At 36.2% G+C, this 21364-nt stretch overlaps 2 protein-coding genes across 2 annotated transcripts in view; one reads left to right on the top strand and one right to left on the bottom strand.

Moving 5' to 3' along the window:
- Positions 1-391: 391 nt before the first annotated feature.
- SOX10 (SRY-box transcription factor 10) overlaps positions 392-21364 on the top strand; it is a 23963-nt gene continuing 2990 nt past the window's right edge. The window contains exons 1-3 of the mRNA XM_032221374.1: positions 392-539; positions 1432-1889; positions 20555-20820. Coding sequence (XP_032077265.1) covers positions 1480-1889; positions 20555-20820 — 676 coding nt within the window. The 5' untranslated portion in view covers positions 392-539; positions 1432-1479. The remainder of the gene's footprint in view (positions 540-1431; positions 1890-20554; positions 20821-21364) is intronic.
- The window catches only part of POLR2F (RNA polymerase II subunit F), a 14639-nt gene continuing 14487 nt past the window's right edge, over positions 21213-21364 (bottom strand). The window contains 1 exon segment of the mRNA XM_032221376.1: positions 21213-21263. The gene's annotated coding sequence lies outside the window, so the exon portion shown is untranslated.

Genomic DNA, 21364 nt, shown 5'->3' with positions numbered 1-21364 from the left:
CCATCACAGGGAATGACACACAAAGTTTGTTCATTCTGTAGTCAAATGATATAACAAAGTGGTCCTTAATGTGGTCCTTTTTCAAACAAAAGATGGTTTGAAAAAGGGGAGGAAGAAAGGAAGTTCTGATGCTAAACGTCTGAACAGATGAAATAAAAGTTGACTATAGCCACCTTCTAAATAGGCCATATGAGAGAAAAGTGTTAATTTGAGATGGGGGTTGAAATGAAGTTGATAGGGATGCCGAACGTCTCCTGTCTGCATACAATTGATGTATTTGGGCCATAGAGAGCTCTTAGCTCCACCCTTTGACTTTCCCTCCCCCAGTGTTAAGCAACGAACCAGTCACAGAGACATTCATGCAGGGTATTAGGAGCAACCAAGCCTCCCTCCAGGAATGGCACTTCTGATAGTTCTCCCAGCACACAGCTCTTGAAAGCTACCAGCCTCGTGAAAAGAGAGCAGACACAGAGAGAACAGAGAGGCTAGTGGGACACAAATTACAGCTAACTCAGGATTTGCCCGAGAGACCGGCTGATGTAAGTTTCCTTACCTGCACTTGATAACTTGCTTCTTCTCTTTTTTCGCTTTCTCTCTCTCTCTCCTTTCTTTTTAACTAACTGACAGCTTTCACTTCACTTATTACTTTAGCAGATGTTAGCAAAGTTGCTACTGTTCTGTTCAAACTAACATAAACGTGTAACTGGAAGTCAAATTTCAGTTTGGCTAATTTCATTGAAGGTGTTTGGGTGAACTTTATTTTTAAATATTGTTTCCCTATAGTTAGATAATATCTCACAGAAACTAAGTAGTGGTAGAAGTAATGACGAACTAAAGCTAACAGCTTTGAATTTCCTAAAAGGTTTCTCTCCCCCCCCCCTTAATCAGAATGTAAGTGAAACGGGACAAAAACCTAAAGACAAAGTATTAGTATCCCCTCTATGCTGCTTTTACCTGTTGGTTTCAAAGGGCACAATGTGTAACGACGCATTCTGAAATGTACGTCTTACACAATCACAAGGCGTTCATGTTATGATCCTTTAATACTAAAACCACCTATTTCTCTTCCGCTGCCAATATTCTTGACTCTGGTCTCAAAAGAAGCTTATATTAGAAGCCATATTTGGAATGTAGTAGGACAAATTAGAGCATGGAGATATTTTTTTTATTCTCAGCCCTCTAAGACCACCCAGATTTTTATTTTATGCTCATGTGTTCAAAAATTGGGTTGCCATATTAGAAACTTTCCCAACAAGAATTGGAAGCATCAATTAATTTGGATCTTGTCCTCCCATTTTTGATCATGGATTTTGCAAATGATAAAATATAGCCCTGGTTGTTTTTTTTAATAGTTACTGGCTGTTTGTTTGATTGTTCAGAAAGTTTGAACACTTTTGACTTTAATATTCACATCTATTTTTTAAATGGTAGTTCCAGCTTGAAGACTTGATTTTTGAAGGGTAAAATCAAGAGGAAACAATGACAGATGATCAAGACCTTTCTGAAGTCGAAATGAGTCCTGTTGGTTCTGAAGACCATCACTGCCTTTCACCAGGACCTTCCATGGCATCAGACACCAACTCTCATCTTACCAACTCCAGCAGTGGTGAGATGGGGAAAGTGAAGAAGGAACAACAAGATACAGAGGCAGATGATGATAAGTTTCCAGTGTGCATCCGGGAGGCAGTGAGCCAGGTACTGAGTGGTTATGATTGGACCCTAGTGCCCATGCCTGTGCGTGTCAATGGAAGCAGCAAGAGCAAGCCCCATGTCAAGCGGCCTATGAATGCCTTCATGGTGTGGGCTCAAGCAGCCCGGAGGAAGCTGGCTGATCAGTATCCTCACCTTCACAATGCAGAACTTAGTAAGACGCTTGGGAAGCTCTGGAGGTAAGAACAATTGGGCGGGTGGGGGGGGTTAAAGAAAATGAATAAGGCAAGGTCAAATAGAGCAGTGTTTTTCAACCACTGTGCCACGGCACACTAGTGTGCCGTGACATAGTGTAAGGTGTGCCGTGGGAGAATTACTTTATATATAGTCAATATAGGCACAGAGTTAAATTTTTTTAACATTTTCTAATGGTGGTGTGCCTCGTGATTTTTTTCATGAAAAAAGTGTGCCTTTGCACAAAAAAGGTTGAAAAACACTGAAATAGAGGCACAATGGAGAATGAGAGAAGCTCAGCAAATATTGATTTAATGGATATATATTTGCAATTTATGGTGTTAAGATAGGCAGTGTCAAAGAATGGGCAGACAGCCAATAGAATGAAATATCCAGAGTGCTGTCAATATAAAATTTCACTCATATTTTGATCTTGTCTATTCTCTTATCTCTGCCATGAGGCCCAGTTGACCTGGCCATTCAGTCTTAGGCCCATGAGTTTTTATTTCAGATACTATGTACTCTGCCCCTTCTCTTGATCAGTTGTGTTCCTTCAATCTAAATCTTTGATCATCTTCTAATCCAAAGCATTTGACGTGCTGGCAGGGAATGATGGAAATTACATTTGGAGGCAGTTGGAGGGCACCCAAGTGGGATAGGCAAGTTTAAACCTTTGCTTCCTTGTCAAATCAAAAGTCTTTGTTCTGCTGGGGAGCACCTAACACTGGAACAATGATTTTCAGGAATCCAATAACGTTGTAAAAGAGACGTTTTATCCTCTAAAACAATTCAAATAACTACATTTTTTTCCTCCATGAGGGAAAACAAATGCTTCCTTTGGGGAGAAAGAAGAAAATGATTATTAATGATGTAGTGAGATGCAGGTACAATGAAAGAAGCAGTTTGTTCTTATTAGAAACCATCTCATTTTTAATCACAGGGACGAATAATTTGTAGTTGTCTGAAAGTAATATGATGATGGGACTTGGTATAGGATTAGTAACAAGTGGAGAGGTGAGGAATTTAAAATTAAAGATTGCATCCTCTATGTTGCCAATTCCTTATTTATAAATAGATAATACTTGGCTGATGAACTGGGCATTTGTAAGTTTTGGGTGATCAAACTGAGGAACGCAGTTATCTTTATGGAACTATACTACTCTGTACTTAGCAGGAACAAGCCAGCACCTACCCAACAGTAGAGATTGTTGCATTGTCCTTGCTCTTCTGTTATATGGACCTAGATTTGAGGAAGCACTTATATTTCAGAAGCACTATGTTTTCCCAGCATTCAGATCACATTAGATTGCTGCCAGGAGAAAAACTCAATCAATTATCACATCTAGAAGACCCTATTAGAATACAATTACGAGGATGTCAAGGGTATCCATTGGAGAGTGCCCATGGCATCATTGATTTAAAGCAGATGCAACACACTATATAAGTGCCATAATAATAGCTTGTAAAAGAGGAGTCACAATGGAGCTGAAACTAAGTGGATGGAAACAAAGCATGGAAAGTCCTTGGATAGTTTCATCTTCACATCAGATAATCCTGATGCTATATCCTAAGGATTTATTTGCATAATTTAAATGGTTATTTTAGCATGGGGCTTTTTTGCATTAGAAGTTAGCTGATTTTGTGGGGAAAGTTTAAGCTGAAGTCTAATCAAACATTTGAAAAGATGATTAAAGGTAAAATATAAAATTTGCCTCTCTTCCTGTCATATTGCTTTATAACTTTAGAATTTTGGACATGCAGAAATTTCGTTCTGTCTCAAAGTCTCAGATGAGTTGGACTTGCTTTTGATTGATCATCCAAGTAAACCTTAAAGTTGGATTTTGTTGCTGTGGAATATTCTTTTGAATTCATTGTAACACATTTGAAGCAATTAAACATCGATTTCATTTAACATTTCATAAAGGATAAATTAATTATATTATTTCTAATATGATCCTCGGAATTGGGATTTAAAAAATCTACTTTTATCCAGATAGTGGAATGTTAGAAAATAGCCTTGGAACAAAACAAAATGAAATATATAATTTTCATCATATCATGTGATTCCTTTAGACAAGGAAATATAAACAACAACGGACTCAAAATTCCAGGATCTAGCCACACTGTTTGCTTTCAAGACTTTATCCCATCCCACCCGACTATCATTCCTTCAAAAGATCTAAATAAGGCTTAATTCATGTGATTCATTTTGCTAAGCAATTCAGTTATGGGGAGCAACATAGTATCCATGTGATGTTGGGTTAAGAATTCCACTGCTTTTCTGGCACATTTGTAACTGACTTCAGCTAAAAGGCAAATGACTGACTAGAGTTCAATAGTGTACAATAGTGCATATTGCATACTGAACTTACTATGTTCTTCTCAAGCAGGGCTGAAAATGTTTAAACTTTGGAGAGACACTGGCTAATAGGACAAGCAACTGAGCTGGGCTCGTGATCTAACTTTATATGCAGCATGTTTTTTTTTAATTACCTCCCTAAAATTGTTTGATAAGTGCTCCATTAAGACACTTGGATTTTCTTAGTGAAAACAAACTTAATATTAAGGATTTGGGTCTCAATTCTTTAGCTGTGTGATTTAAAGGCAACCATCTTTCTGGATTAGGTAGATGTGAAAATAGAGATATTGAGTGCAAGTCATATTAAATTGCAGAACCTCTGTTCCCTCCAGTATTTTAGTTCGTCTCTTTGGTGCTGGCGAGCACTCACAAAATATTTGACAGACTAATTTGTTGGTTATCAAAATCTGTTCCTACTTCTTTTGATTAACTCAAGCAAAAAGGCTTTCTAAAAAATAAATTAATATAAACAAGCATGGTAGATCACAAATAAGATTTCTGCTCATATCTCATTTCCCCCCCCCCACATTATCATACAGAGGCATTTTTGTAAGCAGTTTATGACAACTACTTTGATAAACTCTGGCTTCTTAAGACTTTGAAGACATCGTTATTTCAGGAGTCTGTTGGCATTCACTATTGCATAGACTAGTAAATCTAGTGTTACTACTAATGCTGCTATTGCTGCTGCTACTACTAATATTTGGAGTTTGAAACCAGTTTAACATAGTTTTGACACAGAGACAGTTTAAGTCTTAGGAAACCACCAACCCATTCAATTAAAAATGACCTCTACTTATTTAATTTTATATTAAATAAATATTTATTTAACATAACCTTTATTTATTTAGTTGAAGAATTTTTAATGCATATTAATTTTCTTGATCCTTATAAACAATTATTTGTGAGGAGTTGTTCTTTGACCAGCTACACATTTATTTCTGTTAATATTGGTATAAGTTAGTTATAAACTAGTAAATATAGACAGTGTTGAGCTATAAACCAATAAGGCAATCAATGTCTTTATTTAGTTGCATTAAAATCAGTGAGAAATACATACTGTAAATGTTAAATCAATGTCGATCATATTGGCAATGAGTAGATTAAATGGCAGTGAATAATATCTGTAAGCCCCTTCTTATTAGATCAAATCAGGAATCATCTTTCTATTTTTTTCTCTGATTATTGGCTGCAGTAATTATTGAACTATTACAATAGTGTTAAGAATCAACCATATTAAATATTGTGACTCCTGCAAGGGCAAATCAAATCAAAAGCATTTTGAAGTGCATCTCTTCTTTGGGCATAGTGGGTGATATACCAAATTCTTAGTTTATTTTAAAGTCAACTTCAAGCTCATTGATGATACTAGATTGTAGCCATTGGGTTTTGAAAATATCTGGTTTGAAAAGAGGACATGGAGTGATAGCCATATTTTTATGTTTTCATTTTCATAAATTTGATGCTGCACTTACTCTTATATTCATCTTATTATATTTTAGCCTGTATGCATTTCAAAATGAGAGGCTATACCCTTAAACACATCAAAATAATGATGTATGTTGAATTCAGCAGAATCTGCTTATATATAAACACTGTTAGGGTACAGTTATAATTATAATTAATCATCATACAATTATTATTATTATTATTATTATTATTATTATTATTATTAGCTTGCTAATTATGCTCTACATTATAAAGAGCTCCATAGAATATTTCTGACTTCTTTTTTAATAGCATATTTTATGTGTGTGTGTCTGTGTGTGTGTGTGTTGTTTTAGGCACAACTCTTGATCATATATATTTTCCTTTTTGCCTTAATATCCCATTATATTTATTGCCATTTGCTGTGGTCCTGCTTGGTTAGTTCTGGTTTTAGGAAAGCAGTCACAACATATCTAAGGGACTGGCTGCTTTCTCAATAATCCTGATTTATGTCTCTATTTGCTTTGTCTTGTTTGCTTTTGTTAACAAAAACTTCCTTGTATCGCTCTTCTCTTATACAGCATTTCTCTTTTTTCTCTTTTTATATCTTGTTGCTAACATTTTAAAATCATGCTAAATATTCTTTAAAAAAATATTATCTTAATTATATAATCCAAAATAAATGAATAAATAAATATTTCAAGTTTTTTTTTAAAAAATAAAACAATTTTACTTCATGCTTTCAATATAAAACTCACATGCCGCAGAACTTCAATCATTAAAATGTTATGTTTGGAACCAAAGTTATTTTCTTTTCTGATCCCAGACATACAGAGGATCTCTCCCAGATCTTGTGACCATGTTTCATGGGACCTACAGCTGCCACTACTGTCCTTGAAGCCCCCTGTCTGCCTTCCCAGGTAGATTAGTCAGGAAACCGATCAGGTGACCCAATTCTATTTAATTGTAAGGCTGCATTAAGAGAATCTTGCAAGTCTGATAGTAGAAACTTTTCGCTGTCTCTTTTACTCTCTGATAAATTAGGAATGTTCTTTTCTGCATTTTTTCTCTGGCCATTATGCAGCTGCAGGTTGTATCCAGGTGTCATCTCTTCCCTCCATCTCCCAGGGGTATTCTCACATACCATTGCATCCATTGCAATCAAGGGGCAACAGAATAAATAGCTTTCAGTGGATTGATGTTACAGTGATTATATTGATTGAGTCACTTAACTTGGAAATGAACAATAACAATAACAAGTTATTTGGCCACCAGATGTCCTCCATGTATGTTGGACTACAACTCCCATACCGTGGAATAGAATGATGGTGATATAGTCCAATACTTCCAGAAGGCATCGGGCTACAGAAGGCTAATTTATGGTACCAAAAAGCAAGAAAGGAGCTTTCATTTTTTCCTAGGGTAAATGAAATAATGAAATAAAAGGCACTTTTGAGTAATGGTGGCCCCAGATTTGAAACAGCCTCGAAAATTCTGCAGAAATTGTCCCTGAATTTAATACAAAAGAAGAGGTGAATTATTAAACATAAAAAGAATGGTCATGAACATTATTTAATTAATTCATTTCAATTTAGGTTTTGTTCTGACCGTTTGTCCTTTCTAGGAGTGCAACTCTTGGCACACAGATGGCAAATGTAGTCAATGGCTCAAAAAACAGTCCATACCCTTGCATTAATGAAATGCTCATTGACAAATAATACTTTTCTTATGAAAGTGCAGGGAAAATTTCAATCTCTTTGCTTATATGTAATAATAATAACTTAATGTGTTTATTTCTTACATGCATACGTACGTCACCTGCTGTATCAATTCCTGATATTTATAGTACCCCAATAAATATCATAAACCCCAAATTAAATTTTATTTAACGGATCTTTAAAAGCATAATCCAAGAAAACATAAAATAAAAAATGAGATTTACAAACTAATAAAACACAGAGTAAAAGTTTCAAAGTTAACATTAGACTAATGCTGCATTTAATAGTGATAAAAACCATTAGTAAAATCAATATGATTCATATTATCTTGGCTATCTTAGTTAACTATAGAATAGTTCCCAAATTGGAAATCCTCTCCCAGATGTTTCCAGTTTCAAAACTCTTGCATTCGGGGAAAGTTTCCATCGTCTTCCTAAATGTTCGCAAGGAGAGGGCTATCCTCACCTTGTGGGACCGGCTATTCCAGAGCAGGTAATTAATATATGAACCCGTCCAGGAATCAGAAACTGGCCTGATTCCTAAAATAGAATTGAAAGTCTGGATTGTCGCTTCTCTTGTTCTGACAAGCATGCCTGCACTGCTAAAAAAACAAACAAACAGCCTCAACATTTATCTTTTACACAACACTTTCGGCCAGAGACTAAAACAAACTAACTTTGCCTCATGCGCTGTGTTTCCTGGGCAAAAATGAAATAATCAAAATCAAAATCACAGTTTTCACTATTACTTTAAAAGTGTAGATAGAATCTCCTCCTTGGTGTGGAATGAAAACCTGCTGATGAAGTTCTCTTTATTTTTTAAGGTATAGTCCAGAACATAACTCACCGGCACATAAACGTAACCAATACCTTTACTAGCTTCATAAACCATACTGGTGTATATGCCTTGCTTCTCGTCACATCTCCAATGCATCTGCTATAGCTCAAGCGCAACTATTTTACTCCCTATGGATTAAAGTACATGCCTTTTGCCTGATATGTTGAATTTGCAACTGTTGTACAACCAGAAACCAAGACCGCTTTAGCGCTATTCTATCCAGTCTTCTGGATCAATATTTTTTTCAGTGGCAAAATCCAAAAGGTTACTCCCCACTCATTCACCCAAATTCCCAAATTATTGCTTCCACAGTCTGCTATAATGAGGAATCTTCCTACAATTTGGAAATTCCTCTGAATTTTTTACAGATAGATATCTGCCTATCTGCCATTGTAGCAATAATACCTGCACCCCATGGGAAAATTAATATTTTAATGGGAAGAGAAAACCTGGGTTTACTAAGATCCGTTAAAACTGTATTTTTTTTAGTACATCGTATGTGTTAGCTCATGCTCTCATAATAATAAGGCTACAATTTATGCCCACAATATTCCTAGTTTACTGAGAATAGCTTGTCTAAAGTATCCTCTTATGTTGTAAAGTTTTTACACGTAGTATCGGAGTTGAACTGAGATTTGGGGTAGTTCTCAACTACCAGATTGCTCTTATTCTTAATCTATGATTTATGACCTCATGTGTAGTGAATTTCTTACACTGTGCTATCTTTTATTGAAGGAATTGCATGTGCTTGCCTCATGTGTACGTTTTTATTTTTCCCACATGTTGATTGATTATGTGCCATCACGTAAGTGTTAACTTTTAACAACCGCACAGATAGATTTTCTCCAAAACAATTTGTTCCTAACCTCGTCCGTCAAGTCTTCCCACCGGTGTAGTCATCATCACTCAAACTGAGTCTGTTCATTTTGCTGCCGGTCGTCCCTTCTTCTCTTTCCTTTCACCTTTCCCAGCATAATAGATTTCAGCCGAGAACTAGGTTCTTCACTTAGTGTGTCTGATGTAGAAAACATCCTTTCTGCTTCAAGTGAGAACCCTGGATTGATCTGTTTGATGATCCATTGGCTTGCTTTCTGGACGGTTCACAGTATTCTCAGAATCTTCTCCAACCCTGACATTCAAAGGGGTCAATATTTTTTCTATCCTGCTTCTTCAAAGTCCTACCTTAGCTTTCATAAAGTGTAACTAGGAATATCATTGGTTGCATTATATTAATCGTCATAGGTATATACATCACAGCATCTGAATATCGTTTGCCATCTGTATATGTTGGGAAATATATATGATAGCATTTTACATGTGTGCACATGTAAATTGGTATGGGAGCATTAACAATGATATACCCAAGGGATATCATAAACTGCTCATGGATTTCATTAGATGCACAGGTTCACATCCAGAATATTTGCCTTGTAGTTCCTGGTTTTGCAGAGGCTATTATCTTTTCCCCCAGAAGAAGGATAATTGCTAATTTCTTGCAGCAAAACCAATACTTTTGTGGCATCTTAAAAGATTAATAGACTTTCATGTTATTCAATGTTGATTCTAATATTGATTTTAATATTGAAGATCAGTTCTGGAATACATAGAATTATATTTATGCTTGAAAAAAATTATGTGTGGTTTTTAATTGTTACAGACACTTTGAAATAAAATGTAGGTAATTGAACATTACTAATAGTATTAATGTACTTTAACGCTAAGATGAAGAAAACAGAATTTTCAGTTCCTATGAATTTATAGAACAAATCCCTAAATCTCTTCTAAAAATTAATTGCTGACCAATAAAAGGGATTCAGGCAAAGGGCTGTAATAGATGAATGATTTATCTGAATGATTACTGCATAAATAAAATGAAAATTGAGATATAATTTCATTTACATGTTTTTCTTCTGCTTACTGCATCATTAGTGGACAATGTAGATGATAATTCTCAGTTGATACTGTTTTAATTCTCATCATGATCAAGCCAGATTTAGACATTAGGTTCAAGTCACAGTTTGCTTTTAAATGGTTTGTTGAATATTCAAAACTAGCTAGGTTCACAAAACAGATTAAGCTAAAATCCATGGATTTTTAAAATATAAATATGTCTATATCATTTGGAAGTTGAATGCAGTGAAAATGAAATTTTTATCCATTTTGCCAATTTCAGCGAGGACAGAGTAAGAGAAGTAAGAAGGTTTGTAAAAATTTTGCATTTTATAATTTGTTGGTTGATTCTTCTTGAGGACTTTTTCTTTATGGAAATAGTATCTAGTGCCTAAGAATAAATACTAAAAAAAAATATTCTGCCTGATTCACCGAGAAAGCTACAGGGTTTTCCCGCCCAGAAAATTCATGAGATATGGAAGCCTTGGAGATACTTTCAGATTGAAAGGGCATTTTTGCAAAGGCAGATGTGCAAAATCCCTAAAGAATTGTTGAGATAGATGTAAGTGTGGATTCTTCTACATGTTGTGAGGAGTGCGAGGTTGATCCATTTGGAAAGAAAGACAATAACAAAATCAGTATTTGTCATAATGTAAAAAGGCCAGGCTGTTGCATGTAGAGACTAAAATGCTGCTATTTACAGCACCCTCTCCTGGACAAGATATCCAATAACACATTCCAACAGGAATAAAAACTGTTCCCCAAAATAAATCCATAGGAATTTACTGAGGTTGCAAAAAGAAAAGAAAACTTAGACTTATGATTGCCTAATTGCTGCATGCATTCATGAGAAGAGGAAGATGAATTTGTCATAAAAATTTGTCATTAACATTCTCTGATGTACAGTACATTTAGTTTTTGATGAGCAAATTCAGGTATTCGGAGGAGGATCATTAAGCACGGAACATTGCAAGATATGTTAAGCATCAGCACAGTGCACATAGCCATGCACACAGAGCAAAAACCAGCATGCTAATTTGGTGAAAGTGTTCCTGAGAGTTTCTGACAGCATCATAGTACATAAGCGACTGTACATCTTTCCATGTATTTTTTTTAATCAAATAACTCAGTGTTCCCAATTTGATGTCCTCCAGATTTGTTGGCCTCTAAATCCCTCATTATTCCTAATCAACATATTTATGAAAATATAAGAATAGGACCAAACCAAACACCATCTCAGACCAGGATTTTGTTTCTCATTGATCAACTGGATGCTCACAAGTAGGACACCGAGACATATTTCTCTTCTGCTGTTATTTGCCTGCAATTAATTTTAGAGCAACACTGCCTCTAATGCAAAGATAACTCTGATTTTTTTCAAGACTAATAAACCTTCATCGATCTTCCTCCATGAATGCATCCATTCCACCTTGAAAGACAACTAAATTAGGATTATTATGCACTGTTTGAAGAAGTGCTTTCTTTTGACTGTTCCGAATGTCAATCTGATCAATATCAGTGGATCACAAGTTGGCCCAGGTGTTTTGACAGAGGAACAAAGATGTCTCCCATCCCATTTTCTTAATGCCATGCTGCATAAACAGTTCGAATGTCCACCAACCCCTTCCTCAGGTGCCTTCTTCCTAAGCTAAGAATCCTGCATGTTCTATTTTTGATTTCTTAAGGAATCTCCTAACTATTCACTCTTTTGCAACTATATCTCTATTATATCTTTCTTTCTACTGCGACCATAAATATACTGGTAGTGTTCCAAATATAGATGTACCATTGATGTATATAATGAAAAAAAATGGCAATGTTATTCTCAATCCATTTCCTAATGATTTCTAGATGGATTCTGCTTTTTTCAACAATGGCTGTGGATAGAGTTACCCTCTTTGTTGATTCTTTTTCTTGCTTAGTTTACAGGCAGCTCAGATCACATTGACGTATAGATGAAGTTAGATTGTTGCCTTATTGTGGATCATTTAACGTTTAAATTGAAATTCATAGTTTGCCATACATAGTTAGGCTGGTTAGAAATCAATGATTGAAACCCAGCACATCTTGAGATGGAGACCCAGGTTGGAGGTAGGTGGGTGCAATAGCTCAGGATGTGCCCTACCCTTATCACTATCCATCCAATAATATTGGCACATCAAAACTAGGCATGCATAATCAATAAAATTGTAGCAAGAAAATTGTGGAGGGATAATATTGATGCTTTTTTTCCTGGTTCCTTTTTCATTATGCCTTAGCACATGCACTGTTATTCATGAGTTGAGGAGTGTGAATTGCATCCAATGTTTTTATATTAATATTCTCAGAAAAAAGTCTGATAGCATAGGAAAGTGAGAAAATTGTTCAGCTTGTATTTGCATGAAATCTACTAAATAGTTTGTCCTAAGCCAATACTCAAACAAAACTGCAAATTATCCTTTAGGAATGGTACTTTTCTGATGAAGCAATTCTCCACTCTATATTATGCATTCTAATGGGCACGTTGGGAAAAATTAAGGAAAATGCATATGCTAATAAGAATGGCACAAAACAAATAATGCCAAGTTAAAAAAATGCACCCTTTTGTAGTTGTGAAGAAGAGAGTGATATCAACAGATGTAGATTGTCCTAAAACTACACTTTCAGACTTTGTTTTCTTTGTGTACAGAAAACTCTATATGAGTACAGGAGCATAACCTTATCTTTTTGGCATGTGGCCATTTAGATTTGATGTTAGGAATGATTTGTGCAGATTGGGAAGAACTTCAGATCTTTAAAATGGCCTTTCTTTATAGAAAGTGAACTTTTTGTACAAAAGAAAAAAAATGCTTAGCATTTCTCCAGAAGTATCCTTGTTCCAAATCCCAAAGATGGCACATTACTGTCAGCTACTGTGTTCAGCTAGATTTGGCTGGTAGAAATGATGACTTTAGAAACATAAAACAAATAATTAAGTAGATAGTACAAACATCCATTTGTGCTAGTTCAATTAAATTTCAGACACATATTATCAGCAGACAAAACATTTACAACAGCAGTCATTGGAAATAATAGCATCATCTTAGCACTGCTAAATTAATTAACCCCACGATGGGGCAGAAAACAGTTTTATTCAATTGAAACCCAGACTAGTACTAAGGATTTTGATAATGTCTACATTAATTTCATGCTGAAATTTTCTTAAGCCTGTTTTCTATATTCTTTATCTGATAAAATCAAATGTACAAAATATAACCTATTATCTTTTAGCTGTTGCTTGTTTGAAGCATCTTTTTTTTAACTTAATGGCCTATCAAAAGGCAAATATGAGATGGTAGAAATTTTAAAGTACATAATTAGAGTTTTCAGTCTCAACCTGAATAACTTTGGGCCATGTTATGTTGGAATAGTGTTGTCTTAGTCACAATGTTCAAACATCTGTCATTGTCTATGTGTAGTCATGCTGAATGTGTGCTCTTCCATCCTCCACCTTCCTCTTGTTTTCATTGTTCACCACACTGATTCAGCAGCAGCTGCTACTGATGAGTAAGTGGGGACGGTTGTGACTTTATCGCTTGCAGTCACTCTCAGCGATATTCACCAGATTTCTACTGTCGTGACAGTGAAAAACCGAGACTAAAAGACCATCTCTCACTGATGTTATAGCCAATGTGAAAACTTTACTTGAACTGGGTGAAATATTCTTTATTTATGGGTCAGGGAACTAGAAGTTCAGTTAAAGGTTTCTTAGGACCAATAGCTTTACAGGATGGTTTGCCTTCCCCCATCTGCTTTGGTGGGGTTTTTTGTGTATGGGCGGGGGAGGTTGCATCCAATTCCTTTTTTAAAAGCATAGAAACAAGGAGATTGAGTTGGGGGGAAAAACCCAGATCTTTGCCTGCTCGTATCACTTTCTATTTATTACAACTGGTTTGGTTAGGTAGAAAGAGATGGGTAGATCAACGTGGATTTGATTGCAATTCATTGAAAGATGGTGAAAACAAATATGCAGAGGTTCAGTTCTGGGTACAAAGGCTGATACAAAAAGAATTGAAGCTGATTTTGTAGTAGCATGGAACTTCCTGTCAGTTGTGTTTTCATAAAACAGCACAATGAAGGGCGATCCTTTTAATAAAAGGCACATCCTGCCATATAAAAGTCCCGCTGCAATGGAGATAGACAATTCTTAAATATGATAAAAATATTATATAATGCCACCAGACGAAGTAGCCCATTGAATCACTGATGAAAGCAGACACTGAAGAAGAATGTTTTTATTTATTTCGTTTATTTATTTATTTTCGTCAAGCATATATTAGATAACAGATATAAGTATAAACATGATTATGAATACATGAAAAGACTACGAATAAAAGGGAACATTAGGACAGGGACATTAGGCACGTTGGTATGCTTATGCACGTCCCTTACAGACCTCTTAGGAATGGGGTGAAGTAGACAGTCTACTACTACTACAGACAATGTCTGTTGGTTCTATATATCTCCAAGCAAGGACTGAAAATGTTGGCCATCTTAAAGGTAAAGGTTCCCCTCACACATATGTGCTAGTCACTCCCAACTCTAGGGAGCGGTGCTCATCTCTGTTTCAAAGCGGAAGAGCCAGCGCTGTCCAAAGACATCTCTGTGGTCATGTGGCTGGCATGACTAAATGCCAAAAGCACACGGAACGCTGTTACTTTCACACCAAAGATGGTCCCTATTTTTCTACTTGCATTTTTTACATGCTTTCGAACTGCTAGCTTGGCAGAAGCTGGGACAAGTAACAGGAGCTTACACTGTTACGCAGCACTAGGGATTTGAATCACCAAACTGCTGACCTTTCAATCGACAAGCTCAGCATCTCAGCCACTGAGCCACCGCATTCCTTGTTGGCCACCTTGCATAGACCCTATTTTCTGTTGACAAGTATTTAATATCAAGCAGGTTAAAAGGTTCTGAATGAATTTTCAGTGACTTTTTGTTTTATCCCAGAATAATATTCAGAACGTTTCAAGTACCGTAGGTTGATGGCTTGTCCAGATTTTATCCTTCCAGAAAATAATTGTCAACTGAGTATTGTTGACTCTACTTTAGCTTTTTAAAACCATTGAAGAACTCTGCTTGGAACAATTCAAGACAAAGGAGGAGGGTGGTTTGGATCTCTGAATGCAATCCATAGAGCCACCAAGAGAATCAGGAAAGCTGGCATTTAACTAGAAGATCAGTGCTTTTAATATCCTGGATTAAAACAATGAAGTAAAAGAATGAAATTTTGGGCATATAAGCCATTCAGCACCAGGTGATGTGATAGTAAGTCAAGCTTTCAAGATACTGCTGCAGGTCATAGAAAAGAAAAGCCAAGTCTTTTGTTTGCCCGCTAACTTTGTTATGAGCTGTTAATCAGTATTTAGTATTCTTGTTCGTATAATAAACTAAGCCAGAAAATGTGTGATTGATTTTGTATTGTTAGCAATATGTTGTGTGAATACAGTTTTAGTTTATAAACCATGGTTTCTGAACTAGTAGTAATGTGCAAACCAGCCAGCAAACCATTTAAAAACCATGATTTATGTGATGTGTGAACCTAATCTCTGCTTGGCTTTCTAATGTTAAAGTCTGCTTGGATGTTAATTACAATAATGTAAAAACCTTCAGAGCTTGCACAGACTCACAGAAACTCAACTCAATTTAGTATTTTGGTGCTCCTTCCCAGAACTTAATCAAAATTCTTAACTGGAAATCTTGTACAGAGTGACAGGCTTGCATGAGAATTTACAACTGTGTCTAAATTAGCTGGAACCCACACAAGAAACACCAGGGAATTGTTCTGTTTCTCATTGAATTGGAAAGACACAGCATTTATGGACAGAAACAGTAGAGTCGGTCCATGTTTTAACAAGAAATACTGTGGGGTGATATTCAGAATATAGCACAGCAGATCTTGAGATCTAAGCTGGCTGGAACTTTTAGTAATCAGAACCCAGGTTGTAGAAACCTGATCTGAAAGCTATATATCCCCAAAAACTGTAGTTATGCTAATAGGCTAGCTAAAATAGTCTCTTGGAAGAATGTAGAGAAATATCTAAAAACAGGTGCTGTTGTACTAATGAAACATATTCTTTTGTAAAATATGCCCATTTTCTTCTATGACTAATTTTTGCACTTTGAGAGATTCATTGTTATTGCCTGTTGTCATGGTCCCTCCTCCTTTTGAGAGCAATTTCAATCTTAACATGATGCAATTCATAAACTTTTCAGCTCCTTTGAAGAACAAAGGCACAAAACCAACCAGTACCTCAAAATGTTTAACAGGTGTAGGTGAACATGGCAAACCTGATGATTTAAGGCAGAAAGAAATAGTAACAGGGATTAGGTTTTACTACCTGCACCCATGTTTCCATAAGTCCTTTATTTCTTTGATTTGGAAATTAATTCCCCCTTTTTAAAATGATAATCCAATTGACAATTAATAGATTATAAGCATGTTTGCAAGAAGAAGGTAGAAGGATATGGGAAAAAAGGAGCTAAAACCAGAAAAATAGGAATGCATTGTTATCATTATGGCATTATCCAAAGGAGCTGGAAAGTATCTCTGTACCAGGTTCAGAGGAAATGGGAATGTCCTTACAGCTTTTCCAGCTTTTACACCTGAGAATGCTTGCGTCTTTTATTTGACTCAAGGCACAGAAGAAACTTTTTCAAATGCTATTGAATGGGAGGTAGAAAGAGGTAACGCTATTTAGAGACCAAGGCAAGATCTCTGGCCATGCTCTGATTGTTATTATAACACTCGATTATAGAATGGTTAATTCACTAGTCATCTATGCTTTAAAAGATGGATCAATTAAATATAATTTTTTTCAAAATCTTTTAAAATCTTCCTTTTCTTGCCTTTGCTCTCCTCCTGAAGATGAAATATTTTGAGGCAGAGTTTGGTAGAAATCAATGGAAATTATCATAGACATAATTCGTGTACTCAATATATATTGTATTTAGCATTTTATTTTGACAGCCAAAGTGGCAAAAAAACTGGGCCATCATTTTCATGAGGGGAAAGGAGAGCAAAGGCAAGAAGAGAAAAGTTATATGACTTTTGTTTTCTACCTATATAGGGAGATAGGATTATCTTGAATATTTTTGTTTGATTCCCCATTCTTGTAAAACCCTAGAAACAATAAACCAGTATGGTTTTGTAATTTCTATACCAATTAAAATTAAGATCCATGTGCTAGCAAGCAATGCCAAATAAACAAATCTTGCAGTCCTAATAAAATACTGTTTCACATGTTTCAAGCAGCTGCTTGATATTTACAACAAATACCAGAGCTCAGGCTTTTGTTCCAATGAAGCTCTGTCATTATAACTCCATGTTTACATATTATGCATTAAACATTGTTGCTGCCAATCTCTGTGCCTGATTTATAGTGCCTTAGACTGGAAGTCTTGGATGTTGCAAAATTAAGTCCCAATTAAAGCAACTCAATTAGCCAGTTTTAAAATGCATATGTGTAAAACCATTTTGAGGGGTTTCTTCCCCACTAGCCATGCTGGAAGCTTGTCAGCACTTCCAGACTTCGGGGAAATGGGTTCCCGGAAGGGTTTGAAGGCTGCAAAAAGTGGGGTTTGGGGATATACTGGCTCATCCTTGGTATATATTCAGATGCTTTCAGAGTGCTGATAGGTGCCAAAACTTCATGAAGAACCATTTCACACACAGAAATAAAGCATTAGAATTTATTCCCAGTTCATGCAATGACAGAACATCTGAATAACAGAATAATATTAAATAATATGAATTGAAGCTCAGAATTTTTATGGTTTAATCTCTCTTTCTCTTTCTCTCTCTCTAATTTATAGACCTGCCCATCTTAATCTCATGACCTTGGGCAGCGAACAGCAGTTAAAAACATAAAGCAACAATAATAGCATACTAAAGATTGGCAGCCAAGGTAAAAACCATCATAACCATCAATGTAGGTATCCCATGGGCTCTCATTTTGATTCCATGCCCAGTGGTATATTCTTCAAAACCATCGACAAGGTTAACAAGGTTGGGGCTAGTCTAATGATACTCCAAAGAGTGGCCATCACAACAGGCTTTCTTTCTTGGTCCTGCTATTGACGACAGTTGGGCTTGCCCGGATATATATAATCAGGAAGAAGTAGTCCCTCAAAATCTAACCCTATGCCATGGAGGGCTTTATATTTACATAAACAAATTGAATATTTATTGATAAATCCACTGATCTATTTGCTAAACAAGAAATAGCCAAAATAATTCTTCATAGGTTATTTGAGGAATAAAAATGTTCATTCGGTTTGTTGTTTGTCTATCAAACAGAGGTTTTTCCCCTCACTGGGCAAGACAGAGAAAGGTATCTCAACAACTTGATATTTGTTTTGTTAAAATTTAATGTAAGCAATAATATTTTTGGGCGCGGAGGAGACAATCTGTAATTTAAATATAATATATATAGTATAGCAAAATTTAGACAATAATTCTGGGGTGGGCTTTACAGTACCATTAGACAGCCATGGTGACACAGTGGTTAGAATGCAGTACTGCAAGCTAACTCTGCCCACAGCCAGAAGTTCAATCCTGACCAGCTCAAGCCTTTGATTCTTCCGAGGTCAGTAAAATAAGGACCCAGATTGTTTGGGGCAATATGCTGACTCCGTAAATTGCTTATAGAGTGTTGTAAAGCACTATGGAGCAGTACATAAGTTCAAGTGCTATTGCTATTAAACAGTCAGTTGATTGACTCAGGTGGTAGATGCTGAAAGACGGGGAACAAAGTTACATGTTGAAGTGATACCTGCCTTATATTTCCCCTTCTTGTAGTATACCTGCCTATATTTCCCCCCTGTGGAAATAATCTAAAGAGATAGAGAAATTTTGAGCATTTTGAAACTCCAGATAATAGGTTTTCTGTTCAAGGCTCCATAATGCTACTTAGCTCAACAACCCTGCCCACTTGCAGCGACTTAGCAGGAAATATTGTCTCAAGTAATAACACAAGCCACTTAGGGATTATGTTAAGCGATTGAAAAATTCTTAATTAGATGAGGCTATGAAATAAGAGTCTGATTGGTCTCAAAGTTAGCGTTGGGCTCAAACTGGTCTCAGTGGCAATCCCCATTAAGAAGCAAAATTCAGAATGTGTTAAAGAGATAGTTTCTCTTCTTTACAAAAAAGCTTACAATAACCCAGTGTAGATTTGGGCAGTCATTTTGCTGGATAGCAGGTTTCGCCTTCTCTACCCCTTGTTGGTCAAAAGTAAAACATTCTCCTGCATCTGTATGGGATTTTTAAGGGATGTATTGTTATATATAACATTTTTAATGTCTCTGTGAGAATTTTTTGAAGATGACATCTGGAGATCAAAATATTACCCACCTAATGTATGTTAGTCCCAATCTGAAAAATAAAGCTGCCATAGCAAACGCATATTACAGACTTAACATGTGATGTAGGTTGAGCCATGGAAAGAAATACCAGAGTGTACCAATCTCCCACAGTTTCATTTAATCCTGGATGTTTGTTCTGTGAATAAATTGAAAAAGATTGTATATAAATGGAAATTGATCTTATTACCAAAAGACTAGAATTTGTTCAAGTGTATGATGTAAAGTTTTCCCACTTGTACAATCCGTGAGGAACATCTTTCTGTTCCATTTCAGTGAAATTGATTACAAACATTTAACCAATTCTCCTAAATAAAAATTTCACGCATTACAAGGCTCGGTAGGTCAGTAGAAAAACATGTACCAGATGTGCTTTCCGTGTTTGTGTGCCTTCAGGTCAGCTTGACTCCTGGCAATTGTCTGGACAAGTCCCTGCAGTTTTCTTGGCAAGATTTTTGGAAGTGTTTTGCCATTGCCTGCTTCTTATGGCTGAGAGAGAGGAGGGGAAGAGCTGGCCCAAGGTCACCTAGTTGGCTTTAAGCCTAAAACAGGATTAGAACTCCTGGTTTCTAGCTCAGAGCTTGTAGCCATTACACCAAACTGGTTCTCAGCTGAATAAAATACATAGTTGTTTACAGTTGCTCATGCCAGTGAATTTTACATAAAAACGTAATTATGGCAAAAAACTTTGCTGATGTGCTAAGTTGAAATCTGCTCATGATATGAGAGAGAGCTTTGACTAGCTGAGTGTAGCATTCTTGCTGAGTTCAAAAGAAAATGGCTGCTGATGTTTCTGGTAGCATCACCGATTATCTTAAAAGTTCTCACCGTTCCATTGCAAAATTTCTGGTTAATCTCCTTCCAGAGTCATGGTAGAGCAACTTTCAACATCTCCTCTTTGCTGATCTTCTTTCCCATCTGCAATGCTGTGTCTAATAGTCATTAATGGGTTTCTATTATCAATTGATACGATCCTGATTATTTAGAATTCTGCTTTTAAAACATTGGTCACTTACATTTCTTCCTGTTCTCTTCTCTCTCCCACCTCTTTAAGATTACTGAATGAAAGTGACAAACGACCTTTCATTGAAGAAGCAGAGCGGCTAAGGATGCAGCACAAGAAGGACCACCCTGATTATAAGTACCAACCACGGCGTCGGAAAAACGGCAAGGCTGCCCAAGGAGAAAATGATGGCCAGGCTGATGGGGAAGCTGGTGGAGCTGCAGCTATTCAAGCCCACTATAAGAATGCCCATTTGGACCATAGGCATCCTGGAGAAGGATCTCCCTTGTCTGATGGGCACCCTGAACATTCTTCAGGTGAGTTCATAAATTGAGCCAGCAGTCAGATCCATAGCAATCTGAATTCTAGTGGCATGGTAAACCAGGAACTGCCTAAATATAGAGCAGAAGCATGAAAACCACCATTTATTTTTCTGACAAAGCTGAACATTTAATTGAATTGGCATAGATGAGTATCATAACAAAAGACAATTGCCACAGCCCTCAGCTCACAATTACATCTTGCAATTGTGCTTTTTTACTTATTACCAGCCTCTTTGTTCCTTCCTTCCTTCCTTCCTTCCTTCCTTCCTTCCTTTCTTTCTTTCTCTTTCTTTCTTTCTTTCTTTCTCTTTCTTTCTTTCTCTTTCTTTCTTTCTTTCTTTCTTTCTTTCTTTCTTTCTTTCTTTCTTTCTTTCTTTCTTTCTTTCTTTCTCTTTTCACTGGAAGCTCTTGTGAAGCCACCCCAAGTCAGGGAGTGCCTAAATCAAATAAAACAAAACCAACAAATGACTAAGCAGTCTGTGTAATGAAGGTAAAGAACTTAACTAAGATACTGGTTTGTTGTGTTTTGTTCTTAATG

This window comes from Thamnophis elegans, chromosome 7 (assembly GCF_009769535.1).
Source record: "Thamnophis elegans isolate rThaEle1 chromosome 7, rThaEle1.pri, whole genome shotgun sequence".
In the NCBI taxonomy this organism is placed as follows: domain Eukaryota; kingdom Metazoa; phylum Chordata; class Lepidosauria; order Squamata; family Colubridae; genus Thamnophis; species Thamnophis elegans.
Note: the sequence above shows the minus strand (reverse complement) of the source record. Positions and strands in the feature narration are given on the sequence as shown.